At 55.2% G+C, this 18,792-nt stretch overlaps 2 protein-coding genes across 6 annotated transcripts in view; one reads left to right on the top strand and one right to left on the bottom strand.

Annotated features, from left to right (window-relative positions):
• Positions 1–7,708, bottom strand: part of MMAB (metabolism of cobalamin associated B) — a 28,714-nt gene extending 21,006 nt beyond the window's left edge. The window contains exons 1-10 of one of the 3 annotated variants that reach the window (XR_011803725.1): positions 7,544–7,659; positions 7,129–7,181; positions 6,950–7,043; positions 6,807–6,864; positions 5,913–5,985; positions 5,468–5,565; positions 5,073–5,137; positions 4,367–4,426; positions 3,984–4,109; positions 3,693–3,718 (exon numbers count right to left, since the gene is read on the bottom strand). Coding sequence is in view for 2 of the 3 variants with exons in the window: in XM_072024248.1 (XP_071880349.1) it covers positions 4,022–4,109; positions 4,367–4,426; positions 5,073–5,137; positions 5,468–5,565; positions 5,913–5,985; positions 6,807–6,864; positions 6,950–7,043; positions 7,129–7,181; positions 7,544–7,626 (672 nt within the window). In the remaining variant the exon portion in view is untranslated. The other 2 variants (XM_072024249.1, XM_072024248.1) reach the window with 2 other exon arrangements.
• Positions 7,709–7,735: 27 nt separating this feature from the next.
• MVK (mevalonate kinase) lies at positions 7,736–18,555 on the top strand. 3 transcript variants are annotated; one of them, XM_072024246.1, is made up of 11 exons: positions 7,736–7,893; positions 7,985–8,132; positions 9,411–9,558; positions 10,318–10,473; positions 11,541–11,555; positions 12,686–12,789; positions 13,619–13,664; positions 14,395–14,485; positions 14,943–15,059; positions 16,590–16,743; positions 18,536–18,555. In XM_072024246.1, exons 1-11 carry the CDS (start codon positions 7,816–7,818, stop codon positions 18,538–18,540), a joined length of 1,062 nt encoding a protein of 353 aa, XP_071880347.1. In that variant the 5' UTR covers positions 7,736–7,815; the 3' UTR covers positions 18,541–18,555. The 3 variants fall into 3 exon arrangements, with proteins under 3 accessions (XP_071880347.1, XP_071880346.1, XP_038043390.2); XM_072024245.1 differs by lacking the exon at positions 18,536–18,555 and adding an exon at positions 16,857–18,351; XM_038187462.2 differs by lacking the exons at positions 11,541–11,555; positions 18,536–18,555 and adding an exon at positions 16,857–18,351.
• Positions 18,556–18,792: the final 237 nt, after the last annotated feature.

Raw genomic sequence — 18,792 nt, 5'->3', positions numbered from 1 at the left:
GCTCCCAGTCAGTGTGCAAGCACCATTGTTTTGACACCGAGGCATATGGTGCCGTCAAAAACAGCAAAAAGAAACCCCACAGCAGATGCTGCAAAGGCAGAAAGCTGGCAAGAGACAGCCAGGCCTGCAAAATGCCTGCTTCGCCGGCGCTGCGTGGTGAGCCAGCAAGCGGGGAGCTCGCCGGGGCTGGCTCCGTGCACGCCGGGACCGTTCCACGTCCCTGACCCACTGCAGGCCAGCGGTCCTGCCCTGTGGACCTGTGCAGGTGCTGAACAGCCAGGCTGCTGCGGAGGTGTGAGAGCAGGATGGGTTTGTGCAGCACAGCCAGGGCCCAGCCTGCTTGTGTCTGATGCAGGGGCTCTGGCTCTTGTCTGGGGATCCTTAACTGCACGCCTGTCCTCTGCTAGCCAGGGCTTACCCTGCTGTAAAACTGCTGCTTGGGCAGGGAGGGGTTTTCTTGCAGACAAAACGAGTGTTTCAGGGGCCTGTGAGTACAGAGGATTTGGCCTCTGGTCCTTCTGGTCCTTTTGGTCCTCCAGCCTGGCAGGAGCAGTGCAGGACCGCTGCTGGCCCCTGTTTTTTTGGCTTCCTTTTTGGAGGCAGCCCCTGCACCTCCTGGCAGGGTGGGGACCCACTCATGTACCAGCCCTTCCTCCTCTGCACGAGCAGAGCAAATGCTGCCTTCTATAAATTTACATACAACTTGGCAAAATGTATGTTTGTGTCATTTCTGCGCGAGCAGCAGCCGGCTCTGCTGCTTACACATTGTGGCAGTAATCGAGGTGCTTGAGTTATAGTGAAACTTATTTCATTTTACAGCTCCTACAGCGTTAACAGATGTACAGGCGTCTGATCCAATCATGCAGCAAGAGATTTTGGGGCCAGTTCTTCCAGTTTTGACAGTGCGTAAGCTAGGAGCAGCCATACATTTTACAAACAAGAATAAACGACCCTCACCAACATATGTCTGCGCTGGCAGATCCAACATAATCATAAATAAGGCACCCTGCTAGGCAGGAATGCGTCTGGGCCCTGCAGACGGTCAGCACGGACAAAGCATCTGCCTCCCTCCCGTGATATTAATGAGGTGCAGGCAGCGGAATCCCCGTGTTGTACAGCTGGATGTGCTAGGTGGGGACAAAGGACTTGGAACAACACCTGCTAACGCAGAGCGCTGGGAGAATTAAGTTTGGATTTAATTCTCACTCCTACTTTGCTCACCCAGCCCCTCTCTTGCTGCGTGCTGCTCCCTGAGCGCTAGCAGCTGCCAGCTCAGCTGCACTGGGACTTTTTTGGGGAGCTTGGTGCAAAAGGTCCCTGCTTCCATCCCAGGGGCTCCCCCAAGGCTTTCTGCAGCTTTATGGCCAGCACTTCCCTTGTTAAGGGGTAGCATTTGGGACAGAGGAGTGCCTTTAATACATCCAGGGCTGTGCTGCACTGCAAGCACTGCAGGCTGAGAACTTGCAAAGGGCCAAGCGTGGCCTCGGGGGAGCTCTGCTCTGCTCTGCTGAGCTGCAGCCGCCTGGGGCTGGGACTGCTCTCAGCCTGAACCAGGCTCATGCCTAAATTCAGGCACTGCCCCCGGTGCCTGCTTATCCGGAACAACGGGGGCACCCCAGACACCAGCCCTCCCGGGCTTCAGCTGTGCTGAAACAATTGCACGGGGCTGTTTGGGCAGAAAGGGAGAGGGGGCGAGCTGGAAGCTGAGTGAACTCTAATAAATTTAATCTCTACATCGTATAAAAGTGCGGTAGCTAAATTTATTCCTCCTTGCACTCAAAACAATACCAGCTTTGGTCCCAAAACAGTAGTGAGATTCCTTCCCCCCAGCTGGAAAAAAAAGAAAATACTATAAATCCATCCTGGAGCTGATTTATATAGCATTCATGAAGAATTTATATTGCTAAGAATTTTATTCAATTAAACTTGAAAAGCCGCTGGATTCTTAAGGTTCAATAGTGATCACTGAGACAGAGCTATCATAAAACTGGATGGCCTGTCTGGAGCAGGCATTGAGAAAATGTCTGATGTGACATTGCAGCTGACGGTACAGTCCAAATCAAGAGCATTTGTCATTGGGATGTGTTACAGGCTAAGGCTTGGAAAATTACTCTGTGAAAAATGTGCATTAACAATAGCCATGAAATATGCGTTAAAAAAAAAAAAAAAAAGGGTGAATAATGAGCCAGTATCTATTAGCGCTGGGCATTCTTCACTCTGACCCCACTCTGATTAAAAAGTTAATACAAAAGCCGGAGAGTTCTGGGGAGCAACTCTGAAGTTGTTCCTGCTTAAATGATTGACCAGGGGAAGCTGCGTGAGTGAAGAGCTCCCACCACCAAGAGTCACGCTCTTGGTGTGAAACGAGCACCCTTAACCTGTGGAATCACCTTACAGCCCTGTTTTCTGGGATGCTCCTCCGCAAAAGGAGGGGAAAACTTAAACCCACGTGGAAGAACGTGTGAGAGACAGGTTGTATTTCTGTAAGAAATAGCTGTAAGAGACTTGGACTGCGTGGACTGGAGTCTTCCGGCTGTTGTGCATCCAACGTGGGTAGCAAGGTGTTAACTGGTTCAGCTGGCTGGAACGCACTTCTTTACCTACCAGGTTTTTTTGGCAGTCCAATCCATCAGGAAGCTGAAAAAGCTTCCAACAGAGCGAGTCTGAGGTCTCTGAATTTTAGTTAGCTCGCTCCGTCAATTTACTTGGAGGTGCCTTTGGCTTGCTGCTAGAAGATCGGGCTGCTAAGCTTGTATCGTGTAAATTGCTACACTCAAATTTACTGAAAATGATAAGAAACGGTAAAAAAAAAAAAAAAAAAAAAAAAAACAGCAAAACATGCAGCTGTTCTGAAAGATGAAGCGCTCAGCCGCCCCAGGTGAGCTCTGCGACAGGATGTCTTCTCTGCTGGAAGCACCACATCCTATCCTGGTGTTTGCAGCCAGATTCCCCAAACTTTGGGACGTCCGCTCTGCTGAGAGCTCCGCAGCACTGCATCTCCCAGGGACGTTAATGTGTGGGGTACGAACATCTGTGGGTATTGGCCTCTCTCTTCCACCTCCAGCTGTGCCAGCTGAAAAGCCTCCAGGCCTCTGCTACTCCCCACAAGCCCTTTATCTGCAAACCAGACCTGAGTGGCCTGCAGCTGATAGGGATTTGGTAACTGGAATCAAATACCCGCAGCCAAAGGGGGACACCGTGACCAAGGTGTGCTCGAGGGGTCTGCGTGCTGGGAGGGCAGCTCTGCACGGAGTTAACCCCAGCTAACTCAAGAGATTGTTCCTGCACCTGACCCGGAGGATTTGGCCCTTCCTCCTTGAATCCCCGTCCTGCACGAGCCCGTTCCTGGCAGAGGATGCATGGGATTGTCAGCACGGGGACATTTTTCACATGCATAAGGAGAGGCAGCCAGAGCCAAAGAATTCGAAGTGCGTTCCTGTAAATCCACACAGCTCAGCTCCAGCCAGGGCTGATGGATTGAAAGCAACTTAAAAAAGAAAAGCAAGCTGGGCTCAGTATTAAAGCATGACAGTTAGGGGCCCTTTGGTACAAGTAAATCACATTTATTATTTCAACGCCTGTGGACAGAGTTCCTGAATCTCGGCACAGTGGCTGTTCTGCACGGGCGTTGTGACTTACAGAGAGAAGCTGATTGTTTTCTCTTCTTCATTCCTCAGAGCCCCGTCAAAGCCTCAAAGCCTTTCCACAGAACCTGCCGCTGCCCAGGGAAATTAAGACATCTCTAAAAATCGGCTGTAGTTATTAAAAGCCTCCTGACTCGGTTCCAGTGTAGGACAAAGAATAATTCTGAAGCCAGCGCAAGAGATACTCGGACAAGGCCAAGCAGAACAGCTGTGTTCCTCACAGCGTTTATGAACACGGTCATAGTTATTTTAGTTGGAAGTTCTCAACATCTCGCATTCCCAGCGCAGGCCTGCTCTCTGCCCTGTCCATGCCTGAGGGAAGCACTCTGCTGGATTTACCTTTCCATGATCTAGAAAGCAAAGATCCCAGCTCCCAGTCACTGCTCAGGCTTGATGTATATTTTCTCTTCCTTCCCTTCCTTCATTGCAGCGTAACGGGCCAAAACGAAGAGGTAGTCGCTCAGTCTGTAAACCAAGGGAAAAGCAATGAGCAAAGAAAGCGAGGTGGCTGCCCCTCCAGCACCCCAGCAGTGTCTGCAGAGACGTACAGGCCATGCAATCGTATTTAAAAAGCTGCTTGTTAAAACTTCAAAGATCATCATCTGGAAGGGAAACTCCTTGAAACGTAAAACCCTGCAGTTCTGTGCCGTGGCTAAGGGAACAACAACAAGCACGCTCCAGTGGTACAAGAATAAAGAGGTAGATGGATTTTTTTTTTTTACCTGTTTAAATATTTGGCCACATTTGGATCTGCTTCCCCTGCTTGTACTAACGGAACCACACTAGAACAAGAAAAGGGAGGATTTAGTGCATTTCACTTTCTAGTTCGGAAAGAACAAATAAATGCAATTTGCTGGAGCACCAAACTTCACACCCCAACCTCACGTGGAGCCCCTGTCCTCATCCCCCATGGCAGCTGTGAGCGCTGCTCAGTTCCACCAGGAGAAATCCCTGGTGGCCACGTAACACAAATCGTTACCATAACTTTCTGGAGGCCTGCAGGTGTGCTCCACCAAAGGATACTCGTGAGTGGGTTTCACTGAGTAATGACAGCAGCTTGTAAGGATCATTATGCCTTTCTGCAGGTAAATGGGAACCCTTTTTTGGTGAGGGAACAGAGCTGCTCATCGCCTCTGGCCTGGTGTACAGCCCTCTTTCTAGCTGTCTTTTGAAGAAACAACCGACTGTGATGTTAGCTTTTTGCAGACTGGGTTGCCCTGCTGTAAGGAGAGCACATCAGCAGTAACGTCTCCCTTAACATCAGCTGGGTTGGAGCTGCTGCACAGCGGGTTCAGGCAAACACAGGTGGCTTCACAGGGAAGTCATTTCGGTAACGAGCAGGTGAGTTTTCCTTCTGGTTTGCTGTTACTGTGGCAGTCTGATCATCTTCTGCTAATTTTGTTCGGTGACACCAGAGCCAACACTCACCACCTCTCAGCTCTGCGGCAGACGGCTCGGGAAAAATGGAGAGCGGCGCTGCTTTTACCTCCCGACTGCAACGACAAGGAACCAGCACGTCAGTGCCTGCAGACAGACAGCCACCCGCCTCGTGGGACAGCTGCAGCAAAGCTCATCGCATCTCGCACACACGCAGCTGAACGCACGCCCTGGTATGGCCAGGCAACTGGGAAGAGAGACCTAAATGCACAACTATGGGAATTTAATTCAGCCTGGTCCTTCTCCGTGCTTTTTTTTGCTATTTGTTGGCACAAATAACAGCTCCACAAGCTGTTTTCTCCCGGCTCCCACAGCAAGTGGTGGGGCAGATTTACCCTAACAGAGCCAGCCTTCTCCCGGCAGCGAGCGGCACGAGCAATACCTACGGGCAGGATGAAAGCTCTGAGCGGAGGAAGCTGCTCTGAGTAGCTGTCAATCCACTGCTCCAGCTCCAGGACAGGCTTCTCGCTGAACGCAGTTCGTTCTACAGAAGGAAAAGAAGAGTCAACTGCAGGAAATGCAGCATTCACTCCACAAACAGGGCTCTCCTTTCACCTTTCTTGGATTGGCAAGCCCTCGGAAAGCACCCCAAAAGCACTTTTTCTGCTGGAGCAGGGCTGGCTCCCCACTCAGCAGCTGTGGCAGTGCCCCAGGCCAGCTCGCATCGCTCGAGTCACGCAGACACAGCATGAGCAGCTCGTGGAACCACACATTACACACTCAGCACCCAGGCACACAGTGTGGGGCAGCCCTGGGGCAGCTCTCCCTGCCCCAGCCCAGCACAGCGTGGATTCACGACCTCTTATCCCAGGAAAATCCTCCGGGGCTTACTTAAGTGAGCTTCCCTGGCTGAGGAGAGAGGCGTCGCGATGTTGGAGCCCACATCCTGCAGCATGCACTGGACCTAGAAGTGGCAATCAGGACAAAAAGAAGAGGTGTTTACGTTTATCCAGCCTTTGATGCTCCGGTACAACCACAGCGAGCTCTGGGAGGTGACAGCTGGTTGTGCTGATTAAAGAGGATCCGACCCTTGCTGTTCATCATCCCCAGCATGCTGGCAGGAGGGATCGGATACGTGCTCCCTAATTGCTTTATGAGAAACCAGATTATCGCGTGTACTCGTTTTCACTGGCACGCTGAACCACCCTGGGTGACCCTGGTGAGAGCGGAGCAGGAGCACTCGCAGGATCCCGTTGCTGGTGGGACACCAAACCAGGAACCTCTGAGAGAACGGCAGTGCCAAACATCCGGGGGTGGTGCTGGCTCGGTGTCACATCCATTTGAGGAACATCTCTCCGTAGCACGGGACGTTTCAGAGACACAAAGCTCTGCAAGGTCTCTAATTAGCTCCTGGGTTCCTGTGCACAGCAAAGCCAGTTAGTAAAACCCACACGGTGCCACGGTGGTAGTTTTGGTGCCCTGATCCCAAACCTGCGGCTCTGTGACAAGGCTCAACTCCTGGCTGTGATGTGTGGGGGCACAGATCTGGGTACGTGTAGATACGTTTATCTGCCTGCTGCTGACCTGCTGGTTTCCTTCCTGGCTCAAGTTTGTTTTTTGGGCAGTAACTGTGGCTCAGAGCCTTAAATATTTACGGGATGCTTCATTCTAATGTTTTAATACTAAGTTTATCCAATTCCTACGTGTCAACGGGAGCACCCTGTGTAAAACCAAGAGCACAGCACATGGCAGGGAGGCCGGGTAAGGCCTGCGGGCACCCCTCACCTTGTGAAGCTGCTCCACGAAGCCGTGCCCCTTCTCGGCACCAAACTCGCCGGCCAGCCTGTGGCGGGGAAAGGGGTCGAGGGTGAGGGGGGCAGCGGGGTCACAGCCCCCCGGGGTTTGGGAGGCGACCGGGGGGCACTCACCCGATGGCAGAGCTCAGCTCGTCCGTGGTGCCCAGCGCCTCGAAGACGCGGTCGTCCTTGGGCCTCCTCTCGCCGGTGAAGGTGCTGGAGAAGCCTGCGGGGGTCACGAGGGTCCCGGGGGTCAGGGCAGGGCCGGGGGGGACCGTGCAGCCCCCGCTCCCCGGCAGCCCCCGGCCCACCTCCATCCCCTGTCCGGGTGTAGATCCTCGGGGTGCGGGCACTGCCGGAGGGGCTGCGGGAGGCAGGGGGGTGTCAGGGGGGGGCGGGCACCTCCCGGGCCCACTCCCTGGTCCCCGTTCCCAGGTCCTGAGCCCCGTTCCTGGTCCCGGTGCCCTGTCCCGGTTCCCGGTCCCCGGTCCCCGTTCCTAGGTCCCGATCCCGTTCCCCGGTTCCCGGCCCCGTTCCCTGGCCCCGATCCCCGACCCCCGACCCCCGGCTCCGTTCGTGGTCCCTGGTCCCCGACCCCCGGTCCCCGGTCCCGGTCCCGGTCCTCGATCCCCGGCCCCCGTTCCCCGGTCCCCTCCCGGTCCCGTTCCCGGCCCCGGTCCCCATTTCCCGGCCCCGTTCCCTTCCCGATCCCGTCCCCGTCCCCACCTGCCGCCGCCCCCCCCTCGCTGCCTCCTCCCCAGCGGCCTCCTCAGCCCCCTGGCCGCCGCCTCCGCCGCCCTCCTCAGCATCGCCGCCACCCTCCGCGCCCCCCGCCCGCCCCTCGCCGGCCTCACCCCATCCCCTCACCACCCCGCAACGCCGCCTCCCCATTGGTCAACCCGCCTCTCCGTCACCTCTACGAGCCTCGCGATTGGCTGAGAGCGAGAAGGGCGGGACCTGCGGCTGAAGCCGGAGCGGAGCGCGGTGCCGGGGCGGCCATGGCGGAGCGGGGCCTGGTGGTGTCGGCGCCGGGCAAGGTGATCCTGCACGGGGAGCACGCGGTGGTGCACGGCAAGGTGAGGGGCAGAACGGCTGGGACAGGGCTGGGCTTCGTGTTCCCGGTGCTCACGCCCCGTTTTGTCCCGTTTTGTCCCGTTTTTCCCTCAGGCGGCGCTGGCCGTGGCGCTGGGGCTCCGCACCTTCCTGTGCCTGCGGCCCGGCGGTGAGGGGCGGCTCCGGGTCCGCCTGCCCGGAGTTGGAGTCCTCAGGAGCTGGGAGAGGCCCGGGCTCAGCGCCCTCAGGGAGCGCCTCGGGGGTGAGGGGGGAGAGGGGGGGCCCGGGGGCGGCACTGGGGTGGGGGTGGTTGGGGTTGGGGTTGGGGTTGGGATTGGATTGGGGTTGGGGTTGGAAGTGGGGTTGGGTTGGGGTTGGGGTTGGGTTGGAAGTTGGGTTGGGTTGGGTTGGCGTTGGGGTGGGATTGGGGTTGGGTTGGCGTTGGAAGTTGGGTTGGTGTTGGGTTGGGATTGGGGTTGGATTGGAGTGGGGTGGGGTTGGGATTGGGGTTGGGATTGTGGTAGGGTTGGGTTGGGGTTGGGTTTGCGGTTGGGTTGGGGTAAGGGGATTGGCTTGGGGATGGGCTTGGCATTGGGTTGGTGTTGGGATTAGGGTTAGGTTGGTGTTAGGTTGACACTGGGATTGGGGTTAGGTTGGCATTGGGTTGGTGTTGGGATTAGGGTTAGGTTGGCATTGGGTTGGCATTGGGATTGGGGTTAGGTTGGCGTTAGGTTGATGTTGGGATTGGGGTTAGGTTGGCATTGGGTTGACGTTGGGATTGGGGTTAGGTTGGCGTTAGGTTGATGTTGGGATTGGGGTTAGGTTGGCATTGGGTTGGCGTTGGGATTGGGGTTAGTTTGGCGTTGGGGTTGGGTTGGGTTGGGGTCATCAACAGGCAGGGGTATGGGGTGAGGGGGTGTCCCTTCCCTCACAAGCTGGATGGGGCTGGGGGGACCCGGGGTTGGGGCAGGGGGCTGCAACCAGGGGGTCTGTAAGGGTCCCATCCAGCCCCAAGCACCACCAGGTGCTCAGTGTCTCATGCCGGGTGACCCCATGGGGCCCTTCCCGCTGTGGGACCTGGTGGCAGCTCCCTGCCCCTCACCGGGTCGATCTGCTTGGCAGGGCAAAGTCTGCAGGGTCAGCACGTCGGTGACCTTGGCACCAGCCTGAACTTCTCCTGTGCTCATCCCTGCCCTGGCTGCTGGCTCTCAGACACGGCTGAAGCACCTCAGCGTCCCTGGTCTTTAATAACCAGCATTTGGCTTCCCAAATTCGGCCTGGTGGTGGATGGGCACACGTGAGAAGCGAAGGCAAGGAGAGAGCCTCTGAGACGGTGCAGGGGAAGATCAGGTTCTCAGGGTGGCTGGTGGAGGTCTTGCTTTATTTTATCCCAAGCAGAAAGCTTGTAGGTAAAACATGAAACTAATTCATCGTCTGTGTCTGCCTCCTCTAACAAGAGTTGTTTGTGTTTGTGCGGCTTTCGAGTTTAACAATTTCCTGGCGTCTCAGTGTTTAAATTCTCCCCTGCTTGCCTCCCTAGCTGACTTAGATGAATCTAAGCCCCCCAGCGCAGAGCTGCTGGAAGCACTGAAAGAGTTTGCTGGAATCCCTGCCGAAGCCTCCGGTCCCGACAGCCTTGCTATTCTTGCCTTTCTTTATATGTGCCTGGCTATTTCAGCTAAGTATGGGTAAGGCTGTCCTCCTGCCCCAAAATAAACGTGTTTGGGGCGTTCAGCATTAATCGAATCCTTAAGGTCACAGAAGGAAACCAACTCTTTAAGGCAGAATAAGAAATCAAAGGGAATCGCCCTTTATTTAGGTTCTGGGCACCTCAAGAGACCCCTTCAGAGCTGGTGCAGGCAGCTCGTTTCATACAGGCTTAGTGTAAGTTAGAGAAACACCTACAGAAACAAGAGGTGAATTCAGTGGCTGATCCCTCTGCTAAGCTGGATCTCCTTCCGAATTTGGTAACTTGGGGTCACTGCAGCTTGAGGCTGTTCCAGTTTCTAAACTCGATCAGCACAGCTGGGGGTAATGTAAGTACTGACAGGGTGTTTGGGGCGAGCTGTGATACGTGCAGCTTCTTGCTCCAGCGAGGTGTAACGATGCGGCTGGGCATCTGTGACGCTTGGTCCTTACTTAAAGCACATTTAAATTCACACAACAGCCTCTGAAGGGTCTCTTTGTGGTGCTACTCAAGTGTTTGGTTACCGAGTGCCCCTCCTAGCTGCTTGACGAGCTGTGCTAATCACAGAGCCGACTCAGCCAGGCTTTGTTCTGGCACGGTGCTCGGCGAGGCTACTCAGCTGCCTGCGTGTGTGTGTGTGCTGATGGGGACAATTCTCAAGCAGCTTTTGCTCTGATCGGTCCTAATTGGCATCTTTTACTTTTGAAATATTGTTTCGAGATGGGATTTGAGGTCACTAAACCTGCCCTTTGTGTTTCAGAGATGTTCCCAGCGTGGACATCGTGGTGTGGTCGGAGCTGCCCACGGGAGCCGGGCTGGGGTCGAGCGCTGCCTACGCGGTGTGCTTGGCGGCGGCGCTGCTGCACGCCTGCGGAGCCATCTCCTGCCCGCTGAAGGACGGGGAGATCACAGCCAGGTAACGCCTGGGAGGCACGCCACGGGGGCAGCCCTGCTCTCTGACAGCAGCACGCTGCGACGTGGGGTCCGTGCCCCGGGCTGGGGGGGTCTGTTTGGATCAGCACATCCCACACCGTGACCGCTGTGCCCCCCTCTTTCCTTCTGTCTGAGCAAATCCTGGCTCTGGCACCTCTCCTGCTCTGTCTGGCCGTCTCTTGGGCTCAGGCTCTGGTTGTGAGCGTGGCTGTGGCACCCTGAGCTCAGCTCTTTTCCCTTCCCTCCCTGTTGCTGCCTGTGCTCCAGCAGCAGAGGCGTGTCTTGTCCCAGGGCTCTGACCTGCAAATCGTGTTTACAGTTCTGTTCTCCTGATAAAAGCACCTGGATGCAGAGACTTGGTAAAAACACACACATTTAACCCGCTGCTTACTCTGTCTAGGGTAAGGTAGCTTTATTTTGCCAAGAAAATAAAACACTTCCTTTAATGTAGAGGATTTTTTTTACCTCTGTTTCTTCTCTGTCCCTGAGCATCTTTTAGGTTTTGCTTTGAGCTGTCAAGGAGTCAGAGATCCTTTCTGTCTTTTTTCCTGCACTTTCCCATGGATTTTTTTTCTGCACGTGGTACGTTTCCTTCCGATTTCTTGCCTGAGTCTGCCCTTTATCAGGGGCTGTTGAAAGGGAGTTTCTTTCCCTCTCCCCTGCTTTCTATTGGAGTTCAATCCTGAAAAACTGGTCTGCTCTGCTGTGTGTGGAAGGAGGCTCAGCTCAGAGATGCGTATCGCAGCTGGAGCTGCAGAACCCTCTATTGTTCCCCCGGAGCCAGGTGCAACCTTTTATGGTTGGCTCTGTGGATTCTGGGGCGTCCTGGAAGTGAGACCGTGAGAGGGGGCGGCTCTGCTCTGCTTCAAAACCTGAGCTTGCAAACACCCAGAAACACGTTCCTAGAGCGGGTACAAACCTCCCCGTGGTCACACGACGTGAGAAACCAGAGGCCAGCTCTAAAGCAGGGAGCAGCAAGGATGTCTTCATTCCCTGCTCACACTTCTTAGCTTCAGCTTGAATACAGCGTAATTTTTTTTTTTCTTCCAGCTGGCGTGCAGAGGGGTAAGTGAGAGATGGGGGTGTCAGACTTCAGAAGGTTTTTGCTTAACATTGCAAGAAAAGAACAGCGTGATATAATGACTCCTGCGTCGAGAAGAATCGCAGCCTCTCAAAGAGGATTAAAAACAAGTGGTTTACAGCAAACTGCGCTTCTATTTTGAGTAGCGGTGGTGTGAGCTGTTTTCCTGAATGCTTCGCAGATTAAATATTGGCAAGTGAAATTAAAGATGCGCAGAGATGGATAAAGATGTTCAGCTGCAGCCTGGGAACGTGGGCAGTGTGAGGAAGGGGCTTCCAGGTAGCAGGCGGCTCCCCTGATTTCTGCCCTACCCTAGCAGGGGTCAGCGACTGCTCCTTGTTTCGTGTAGGGCTGCTTGGTGCTTATCTAAAACCTGCGTCTGTGCCTCTGCCTCCAGCACCCAGTTTGTGTTCTGGGCACCAAATGCCAGCTGTGGTCTCTGCAGAAGGTCCTGGTGCTGGGTTATCTGATCCCACGGAGCATTAAACCACTCTGCAACCGGCAGCTCCGGGATGGGTTTTTGTGCTGCTGCAGCCCCTTAATTGGTGTGTTCGGTCAGGGGCCTCAATCCTGGCCGAGCCTGACCCAGCACCGAGCCCTTCAGCCAGCGTTTAACCTCTCCAAGCACTTAGCAGTCTGTGTGACTGCTTTCAGGGCCACAGAGAGCCCGTTCCTCTGTCTCTCAGCATAAACACCTCGGCATTTGCTTCCCTTTTGTGTTTTAAGTGCCGGCACCCAGCGTGGCTTGAAGTGTTAGGAGTTAATCCCTAAAAATCAAAGCCTTTGCTCGAGCATCGCTTCCAGTGACATCCTCTGACCCAATTTGTGAGGCTTCTGCGGCCGAGCAGCTGGCAATTAGAGGCTGGGGCTGCCTGTGCGAGGTGCAACTTTTGGGGTTCTCTTCTCATCTGCGTGTAAACTCGTCGTCCTGCGTGTTGGTGAGGGGAATCTCAGGGGACAGTGTGTTACCACGGTGTTGGGAGGTGTGGATGGGGCTGGGTGCACAGCGAGCTGACCCTGATCTGTTTCTGGGTGTGCTGTGCTCTCCGTGCGTCTCTCTGTCGCTCCTTGTGCACTGTTTTGGGTGATTTTGAGTCTTTTTCTTGCCTTCCAGGTGGACAGAAGAAGAGATGACTCTGATCAACAGCTGGGCCTTCCAGGGGGAGCGGGTGATCCACGGCAATCCCTCGGGTGTGGACAACGCTGTTGGCACTTGGGGTACGTGTGTGTGTGCTGCTCCCCGACCCCAAACGGGGGTGCTGAGGGGATTTTTGTGCCAGAACAGCAGCCCCACTTCTGGAAGGTGGTGAGCCCCGTCCGTAACTGGGACTGGAGCCAGCTCTGGGGCTGGCAGACCTGCGTTTACACTGGGGGTCTGCATCCCCCGGGCAGGTGCTGTGGGGCAGAGACCCTGCTGCAAGGAGCCGAGACGTTCTGGTCCGAACAAAGGGACGTAATCCTGTCCCCGGGATCAGGCAGGAGAAAATGCACTCGGACAGCTGTCACGCAGCTTCAATTAGCAGAGGCTTCCAAGTGTTTGGGAAGTGTCCTTTTCCTTTCGGTAATCTTTCTAATGAGACCTAATCGCAGTGCCTTGGTGAAGCAGGAGCCAGGCAAGAATTGTCCAGCACGGGGAAGTTCCCTGCTAGCAAACAGCTGCTGACACCAGCACGCGTCCAGTCCCGTCTGAAACCAGCACGCTTGGCTCTACCCCGGGGAATCATTGCTGGAGTCTCTTTCAGCAAAGATTTAATGCTGGCCAAACTCTTTGCCTTTGGAAAAATAAATAAATGAACGTGATCCTGAAGCAGAGGAGGGCAGAGGGAAAGTCACCGGGTTAACTGTGTCCAGCGAGACCCTCTCATTAAGTCAGCGGGGCCGGGCAGATTCATGCTGCCTGCGAACATGGTTCATTTAGCTGGTGTTCCTTGCAATTACTGTCATGTGCTCTGGGTGAGGTTCTGAAGATGAAAGACCTTCTGTCTCGTACAATACCGCCTTATCTCGGCGGGCTGTGTGCTGAGACAATGCATGTGTTTCACTTTAGGTGGAGCCCTGAGATACCAATCAGGAAAAATCAAAGCGTTAAAGAGGTAATGCTGGAGCTTAAAAATAACTCCTAGGTGCAGGGGGTGGAACGTGGCAGCAGTGCCTCGGGTGGATGTGGCACTGCACGAGGCTGCGGGGCTCCACGGCCACGTTTTTGTCCCGGGTGTGGGGAGCCTGAGCGTCCGCCTCGGTGCAGGGTGGGCGAGAACAACAAAACGTTTGGTCGTTATCCCACATCAGATGAACGCGGCGCAGGGGATCAATATTAATTTCATGGCATTATGGGCAGCAGGAGCGGATCTGCTCCTGGCAGCGAATGACATTGTGGGGAGGGGGGAAACTTCTCGCGTACCTGATGGCAGCGCTGCGTAAAAAGCGAGCTGCAGAGGGCAGGGCCGGGCCCTGAATGCCTCCTGCCACGGGAGGATAATCTGACTCCATTAAAATCTTCCCCAGTGCATGAAATTGCTTTATTAGTGGCTAATGGCCACTGCTGGCCAGCCTCGCAGTATTTCAAAGGAAAGATTTTACTTGGAAAACACGGATTTCAGTAAATACGTTGGTCCCGTTTGTTGTGCTGGTAGAGTTGTTCGTTGTAACCCAGAGGAACAAGTCTGAACCCAGCCGGTGCTTGAGCACCTGCCTAACTTCCCCCAAATTAATGGGACCCTCATCTTTGTTGTGCTCAAAGGAAAACCCCGAGAGGCCCGGTGGGCTCGGGAGCTGCGGGGTTTTGCTGAAGGAAGGGGGCTGACCGTGTCTCGTTGCTCGCAGGGTGCCGACGCTGAGGATCCTGCTGACCAACACCAAAGTCCCACGAAGCACCAAGGTCCTGGTGGCGGGGGTCAAGGAGAAGATCCTGAAGGTGCAGCACCTGCGTGGCCACGGGGATGGGGGCGTGCACTGGGGGGAGGTAACCCTAGTGTCCTGCTGAGCTCTGATCTCCTGCTGGGCTCGCAGGGAGCTTCTCGTGAGCTCTCGGGGTTGTTGCATTCAAGCTTGCTCCTAGCAAACACCTGGGGACTGGAGTTGAGCTTCCCTCCCTCCAGCACATGGGGCTCGTTGCAAAAATCACCAGTGTTCAGCCATCGAGCAGAACAGCTCCTTTCTCTGGCCAGTTTCCCTCTGTTTCCCTCTCTTCCTCCAGTTTTTGCAGCTGAGAGCACCTGGGCACTGCCCTGCTCTGCACTGGGTTTTTCTGTGAGAGAGCAGCCCTGCGTGGGGCGAGGAATTGTGCAGCTCCAGGGGGCTGGGGCAGCTTTATCGGGGTGGCGTTAGGTCCAGCGAGCAGTCTGCTCACATCTCGCCTCTCTGCTTCTCAGTTCCCGGCTATAATGAACCCGGTGCTGGACTCCATCGATGCCATTTCTCAGGAGTGCCAAAGTGTTCTGGAAGCGATGCCTGCAAATCCATCACCAGAGCATTACCCTGTGCTGGAGGTAAGGGGCTCGTTCGCCAGTATTTTTAGACGCCGTTACTGTTGAACATCAAAATGTCATTTAAAGACCATTAGGGCTAAGAAAGAATTTGATAGCAGGAAGCGTTCAGGTCGGAGTGGAATTGTGGTCTGCGTGCGCTGCTCTTAATGCCCTTCTGGGAGCCGGGGGACAGAAAATGCTCTTTGTGTTTTCCCGCAGCACAGAGGACAGGGAGGGAGGGAGCAGACCCAGCGCTCTGGGGACTTGCAGCCCTAAAGGTTTTGTTCCCTTGGAAAAGGAAACACACTTTGGGGTGTGTTTGGGCAGCCTCGCTCGTCTGCTGCTCTGTCACTGCCAGGGCTGGAGCGGAGAGCGGGGAGCCCAGCTCGAGGGGCTGCTCACGAGCCAGCTCCCAGCGCTCGGCGCTCGTCCTGGCTCCAGAGGATGACAAACGGAGCTGTGCCCAGAGCTGACCTGACGTTGATGCATGAGGTGCACGCCGAGATCTGCGTTCGGCTTGGCTTTGTGCGGAGGAGCAGAGGCTGCTGCCGAGCGGGGGGAGCTCGTGGTGGTGCCGGCAGCGCTGCAGCACCGCCTCGCGCGGGGTGAGGACGCGGGGTGGTGCCCAGCTGAGGGAAACCTGGCCATGGGTGCTGAGCAACCCATCGGTACAGCAGCGCAGCTCCTTTTAGCATCTGGGTTTAGCATCAACCACATGCAGCACCTACGTGTGCACACATCTGGCTGTTCTGGAACCTGTTCTGGAGCCCTGCCTCTTGCTGTTGTCACCTGGGGCGCTCAGGCTTTGTCCCCAGGAGCTGCAGTGCTGGGGGCTGGCACGGAGCCGTGCAGGCAGCCCTGCTGGGAGAGCTCATGCTGCTCCCAGAGCTGCTCCTCTTGACCCCACTTGTGCCGGGTGCCAGGAGCCCGGCGTGGTGCTGGTGAGAGGCCCCCTGGCTTGCAGCCCACGCAGAGGGGAATCGTTGCACACCGCAGGCCCAGGGAGGTGACTCCACGTCGCCTCTCCAGCAGGGCTGCTTCTGACCCGGCTGTGCCAGAGCCCTGGATTTAGTGGTGCTGGATGGATCGCAGGGGTGACAGCCAGCAGCGAGAGGTGCTGGCTCAGTGCCCTTCCCACAGCCCCCGGCTCAGCACTTGTGTGACAGGGGAGAGGCAAAACAGTCGGGAGGCATCGGAAAGTTCTGATTTAGGGCCTGGAATAAACATCTGTGAGCAGCTTGCTGCGACCAGGACTTTCTCCCTCCTGAGTGAGGAGGCCCAGAAGCTGCTGTACCGCTGTCACAGTGATGGGCTGGAGCAACACAAATCATGGGGATGGGGTCAGAGGAGCAGCACGGGGCTCAGGCACTGGCCTCAACCTTGCTGGACCCCAAGACGTGCTGGTGGCCAAGCTCCCCATGGACACGAGGTGGCTGTCGGGTGGCCGGGAACTTAGGGCAGCCCCCCACAGCTTCCCGAGGAAGGATCCATGGCCAGGAATTGCTGCTGCCACTGCATGTGCTCACCTCCTCTCTGTGCAATCTCTTTTAGGAACTCTTCGACATCAACCAGCACCACCTGAACGTGATCGGGGTCGGCCACCCCTCCCTGGACCGGCTGTGCCGGGTGACGGCCTCGCACGGCCTGCACAGCAAGCTCACCGGCGCTGGCGGCGGCGGCTGCGGCATCACCCTGCTGCGACCAGGTCAGTGCCCCTCTGCCCGCCCAGCTCGGCACTGGGATGAACGTGGGTGCCCCTTCCTGCCTCCAGGCACGGCCTGGCTGACCTCCTGCCCGTTCTTGCCTCCCTCTCCGCAGACACCACCCCGCAGGCCGTGGAAGCAGCCAAGCGAGATCTGTGCGCGTGCGGATTTGAGTGCTGGGAGACCGACATCGGGGCCCCCGGGGTGACCCTGCACTCCTCCTCGTCTTTAAAAGCCCAAGTGCTGCACGAGCTCTCCGAGAGCTGAGCCGCTGCCCCTGGCGAGGCCGAGCTCTTGGCTGGCTCTGCCCCCGCTGCCTGGGAGCTTCTCCCAGTGCTCCCATCTGCATCCTTCTGGGTGCTGGGGTTCAGGGCTGGTGCCTCGGGGAGCTGGGACCGCGGTGAGGACCCAGGAGCAACTGCTCGCACTTGCTCTGGGCCCCAGTCCGACCCAGCCTCTCAAAAATCCTCTTCTGAATTTCCTTTCTCAACTGCTGTGCTAATCTCGAGGGGCAGGAGGAGAGCTCTGGGCTGGATTCCAGCACGGATAATGACACTCGGCTTGGTTCTCCTGCTTCAGATGCGTGCGGTGTCTCTCCGCGTCTCCCCTGGCGTCCTGCGAGGGCGTGCAGCGAGGCTGGCGAGGCGGATGTGCAGAGTGCTTTGACATTTGGGGGTGAAAAGCATCTTGGCAGCTCAGGGCTCAACACTTGGGTCTCGGTTTTTCCTGGACTGCAATTAACCGTGGAAAGGAAACATTTAAATAGAGCTCTTACCTGTTACTAATTAAGAGGTGGATAATTAACGTGAAAAAAAAACAGCACAACTCTAATGAATTTATCACTGTTTTCACTCTGGGCTGATAAAGAGGGTCCTGTAACCAGGCTCTGTTCACGTGCCCGAGGTCTGGTTCAGGCTCTGGCTGTTACCTGCAGGGAGGGTGGCTGGAGGCAAAGGCAGTTTTAGGATTTCTACTTAGCGTAGCTCTTCTGGGATCTGTTTGGGGAGCGTGCTCTCATGCTTCTGTCTTAAATGAGCCTGCTGGTGGGGGTGAGAGCTGTGCCTCCTGTAAAGGTGGGAGAGGTGGAGGGGGTCAGCAAACAGAGCAAACACAGATTTTAAAAACTTAGCTTAAAGTAATTGGTTTTAAGGAATAAAAAAACTTTTCAAGAGCTGACCGCAGTTTTGCAAGTGGTGAGGCATAAAACCTGAATGCATTTACACTCGCTGTGTAAATGCAGCTTCTTCTGAAATGTTAGTGGTGTACTGCTGAACTAATGGAACTGGGAGGTGAGTACATGACCCCAGAAATAAGCTGACTCCTTGTGGCTGGGATCCCTTCGATACCTGCTGAAGATTTTGTCCTTGTTTGTTTTTTTTTTTAAGTGTTGCTCTGCTCAAGAATTAACTTCACTGAAAGCCAAATAATAAATGGTCAGAGGGGGGGCAGATTGCCTTCCCCTTCCAGTGCAGGAATAAGATACCAAGTGTGAGAAGCTGAGGTCTACCAGCTCTAACGTCTTGCCATCCTCATGACCAGGTTTAGCTCACTGATCAGACATAAATAAAACTGTCTCTGTTTTTAATAAATTGACATTTTATACGTGCAAAGTGTTCTTTGATAATTACGCCGGCTACAAAAGGAAAAAAGTACCGTACACTGCTTCGATAAAACCAGGTTTCAGAGGCTGGTTTTCTACATGTCTAATTACAATTCCAATTTGCATCCCAGAACAGCTTTACACTAATCACAAGTCAGAAAGCCTGATAAATAATTTACCGTTTTCTAATACAGTGTAATCAATGTGAGGATCTGGGTGCGTGCTGCCTTCATCACCGCTTAAATGTGTCTGTAGCTTCTCCTGGTGAGCACAAAGAAATGCCACGTTCCCTGCGAAGAAACTTCACTTCAAAACAACGTCTCGGGGGTTAATCAGCGTTAGCTGCTTTCCTTAGAAGAAGGCCTGGCAGCTCTGGTAGGAAAAGAACTAAAAAAATGTTGGTTTGCTGCTTTAAATCGTAACTGAGACGTGTGGGTCCTCCCGTTATCAG

This window comes from Anas platyrhynchos, chromosome 16, assembly GCF_047663525.1.
Source record: "Anas platyrhynchos isolate ZD024472 breed Pekin duck chromosome 16, IASCAAS_PekinDuck_T2T, whole genome shotgun sequence".
NCBI lineage: Eukaryota > Metazoa > Chordata > Aves > Anseriformes > Anatidae > Anas > Anas platyrhynchos.
The sequence above is the reverse complement of the archived record's forward strand: the minus strand, read 5'-3'. Positions and strand labels throughout refer to the sequence as shown.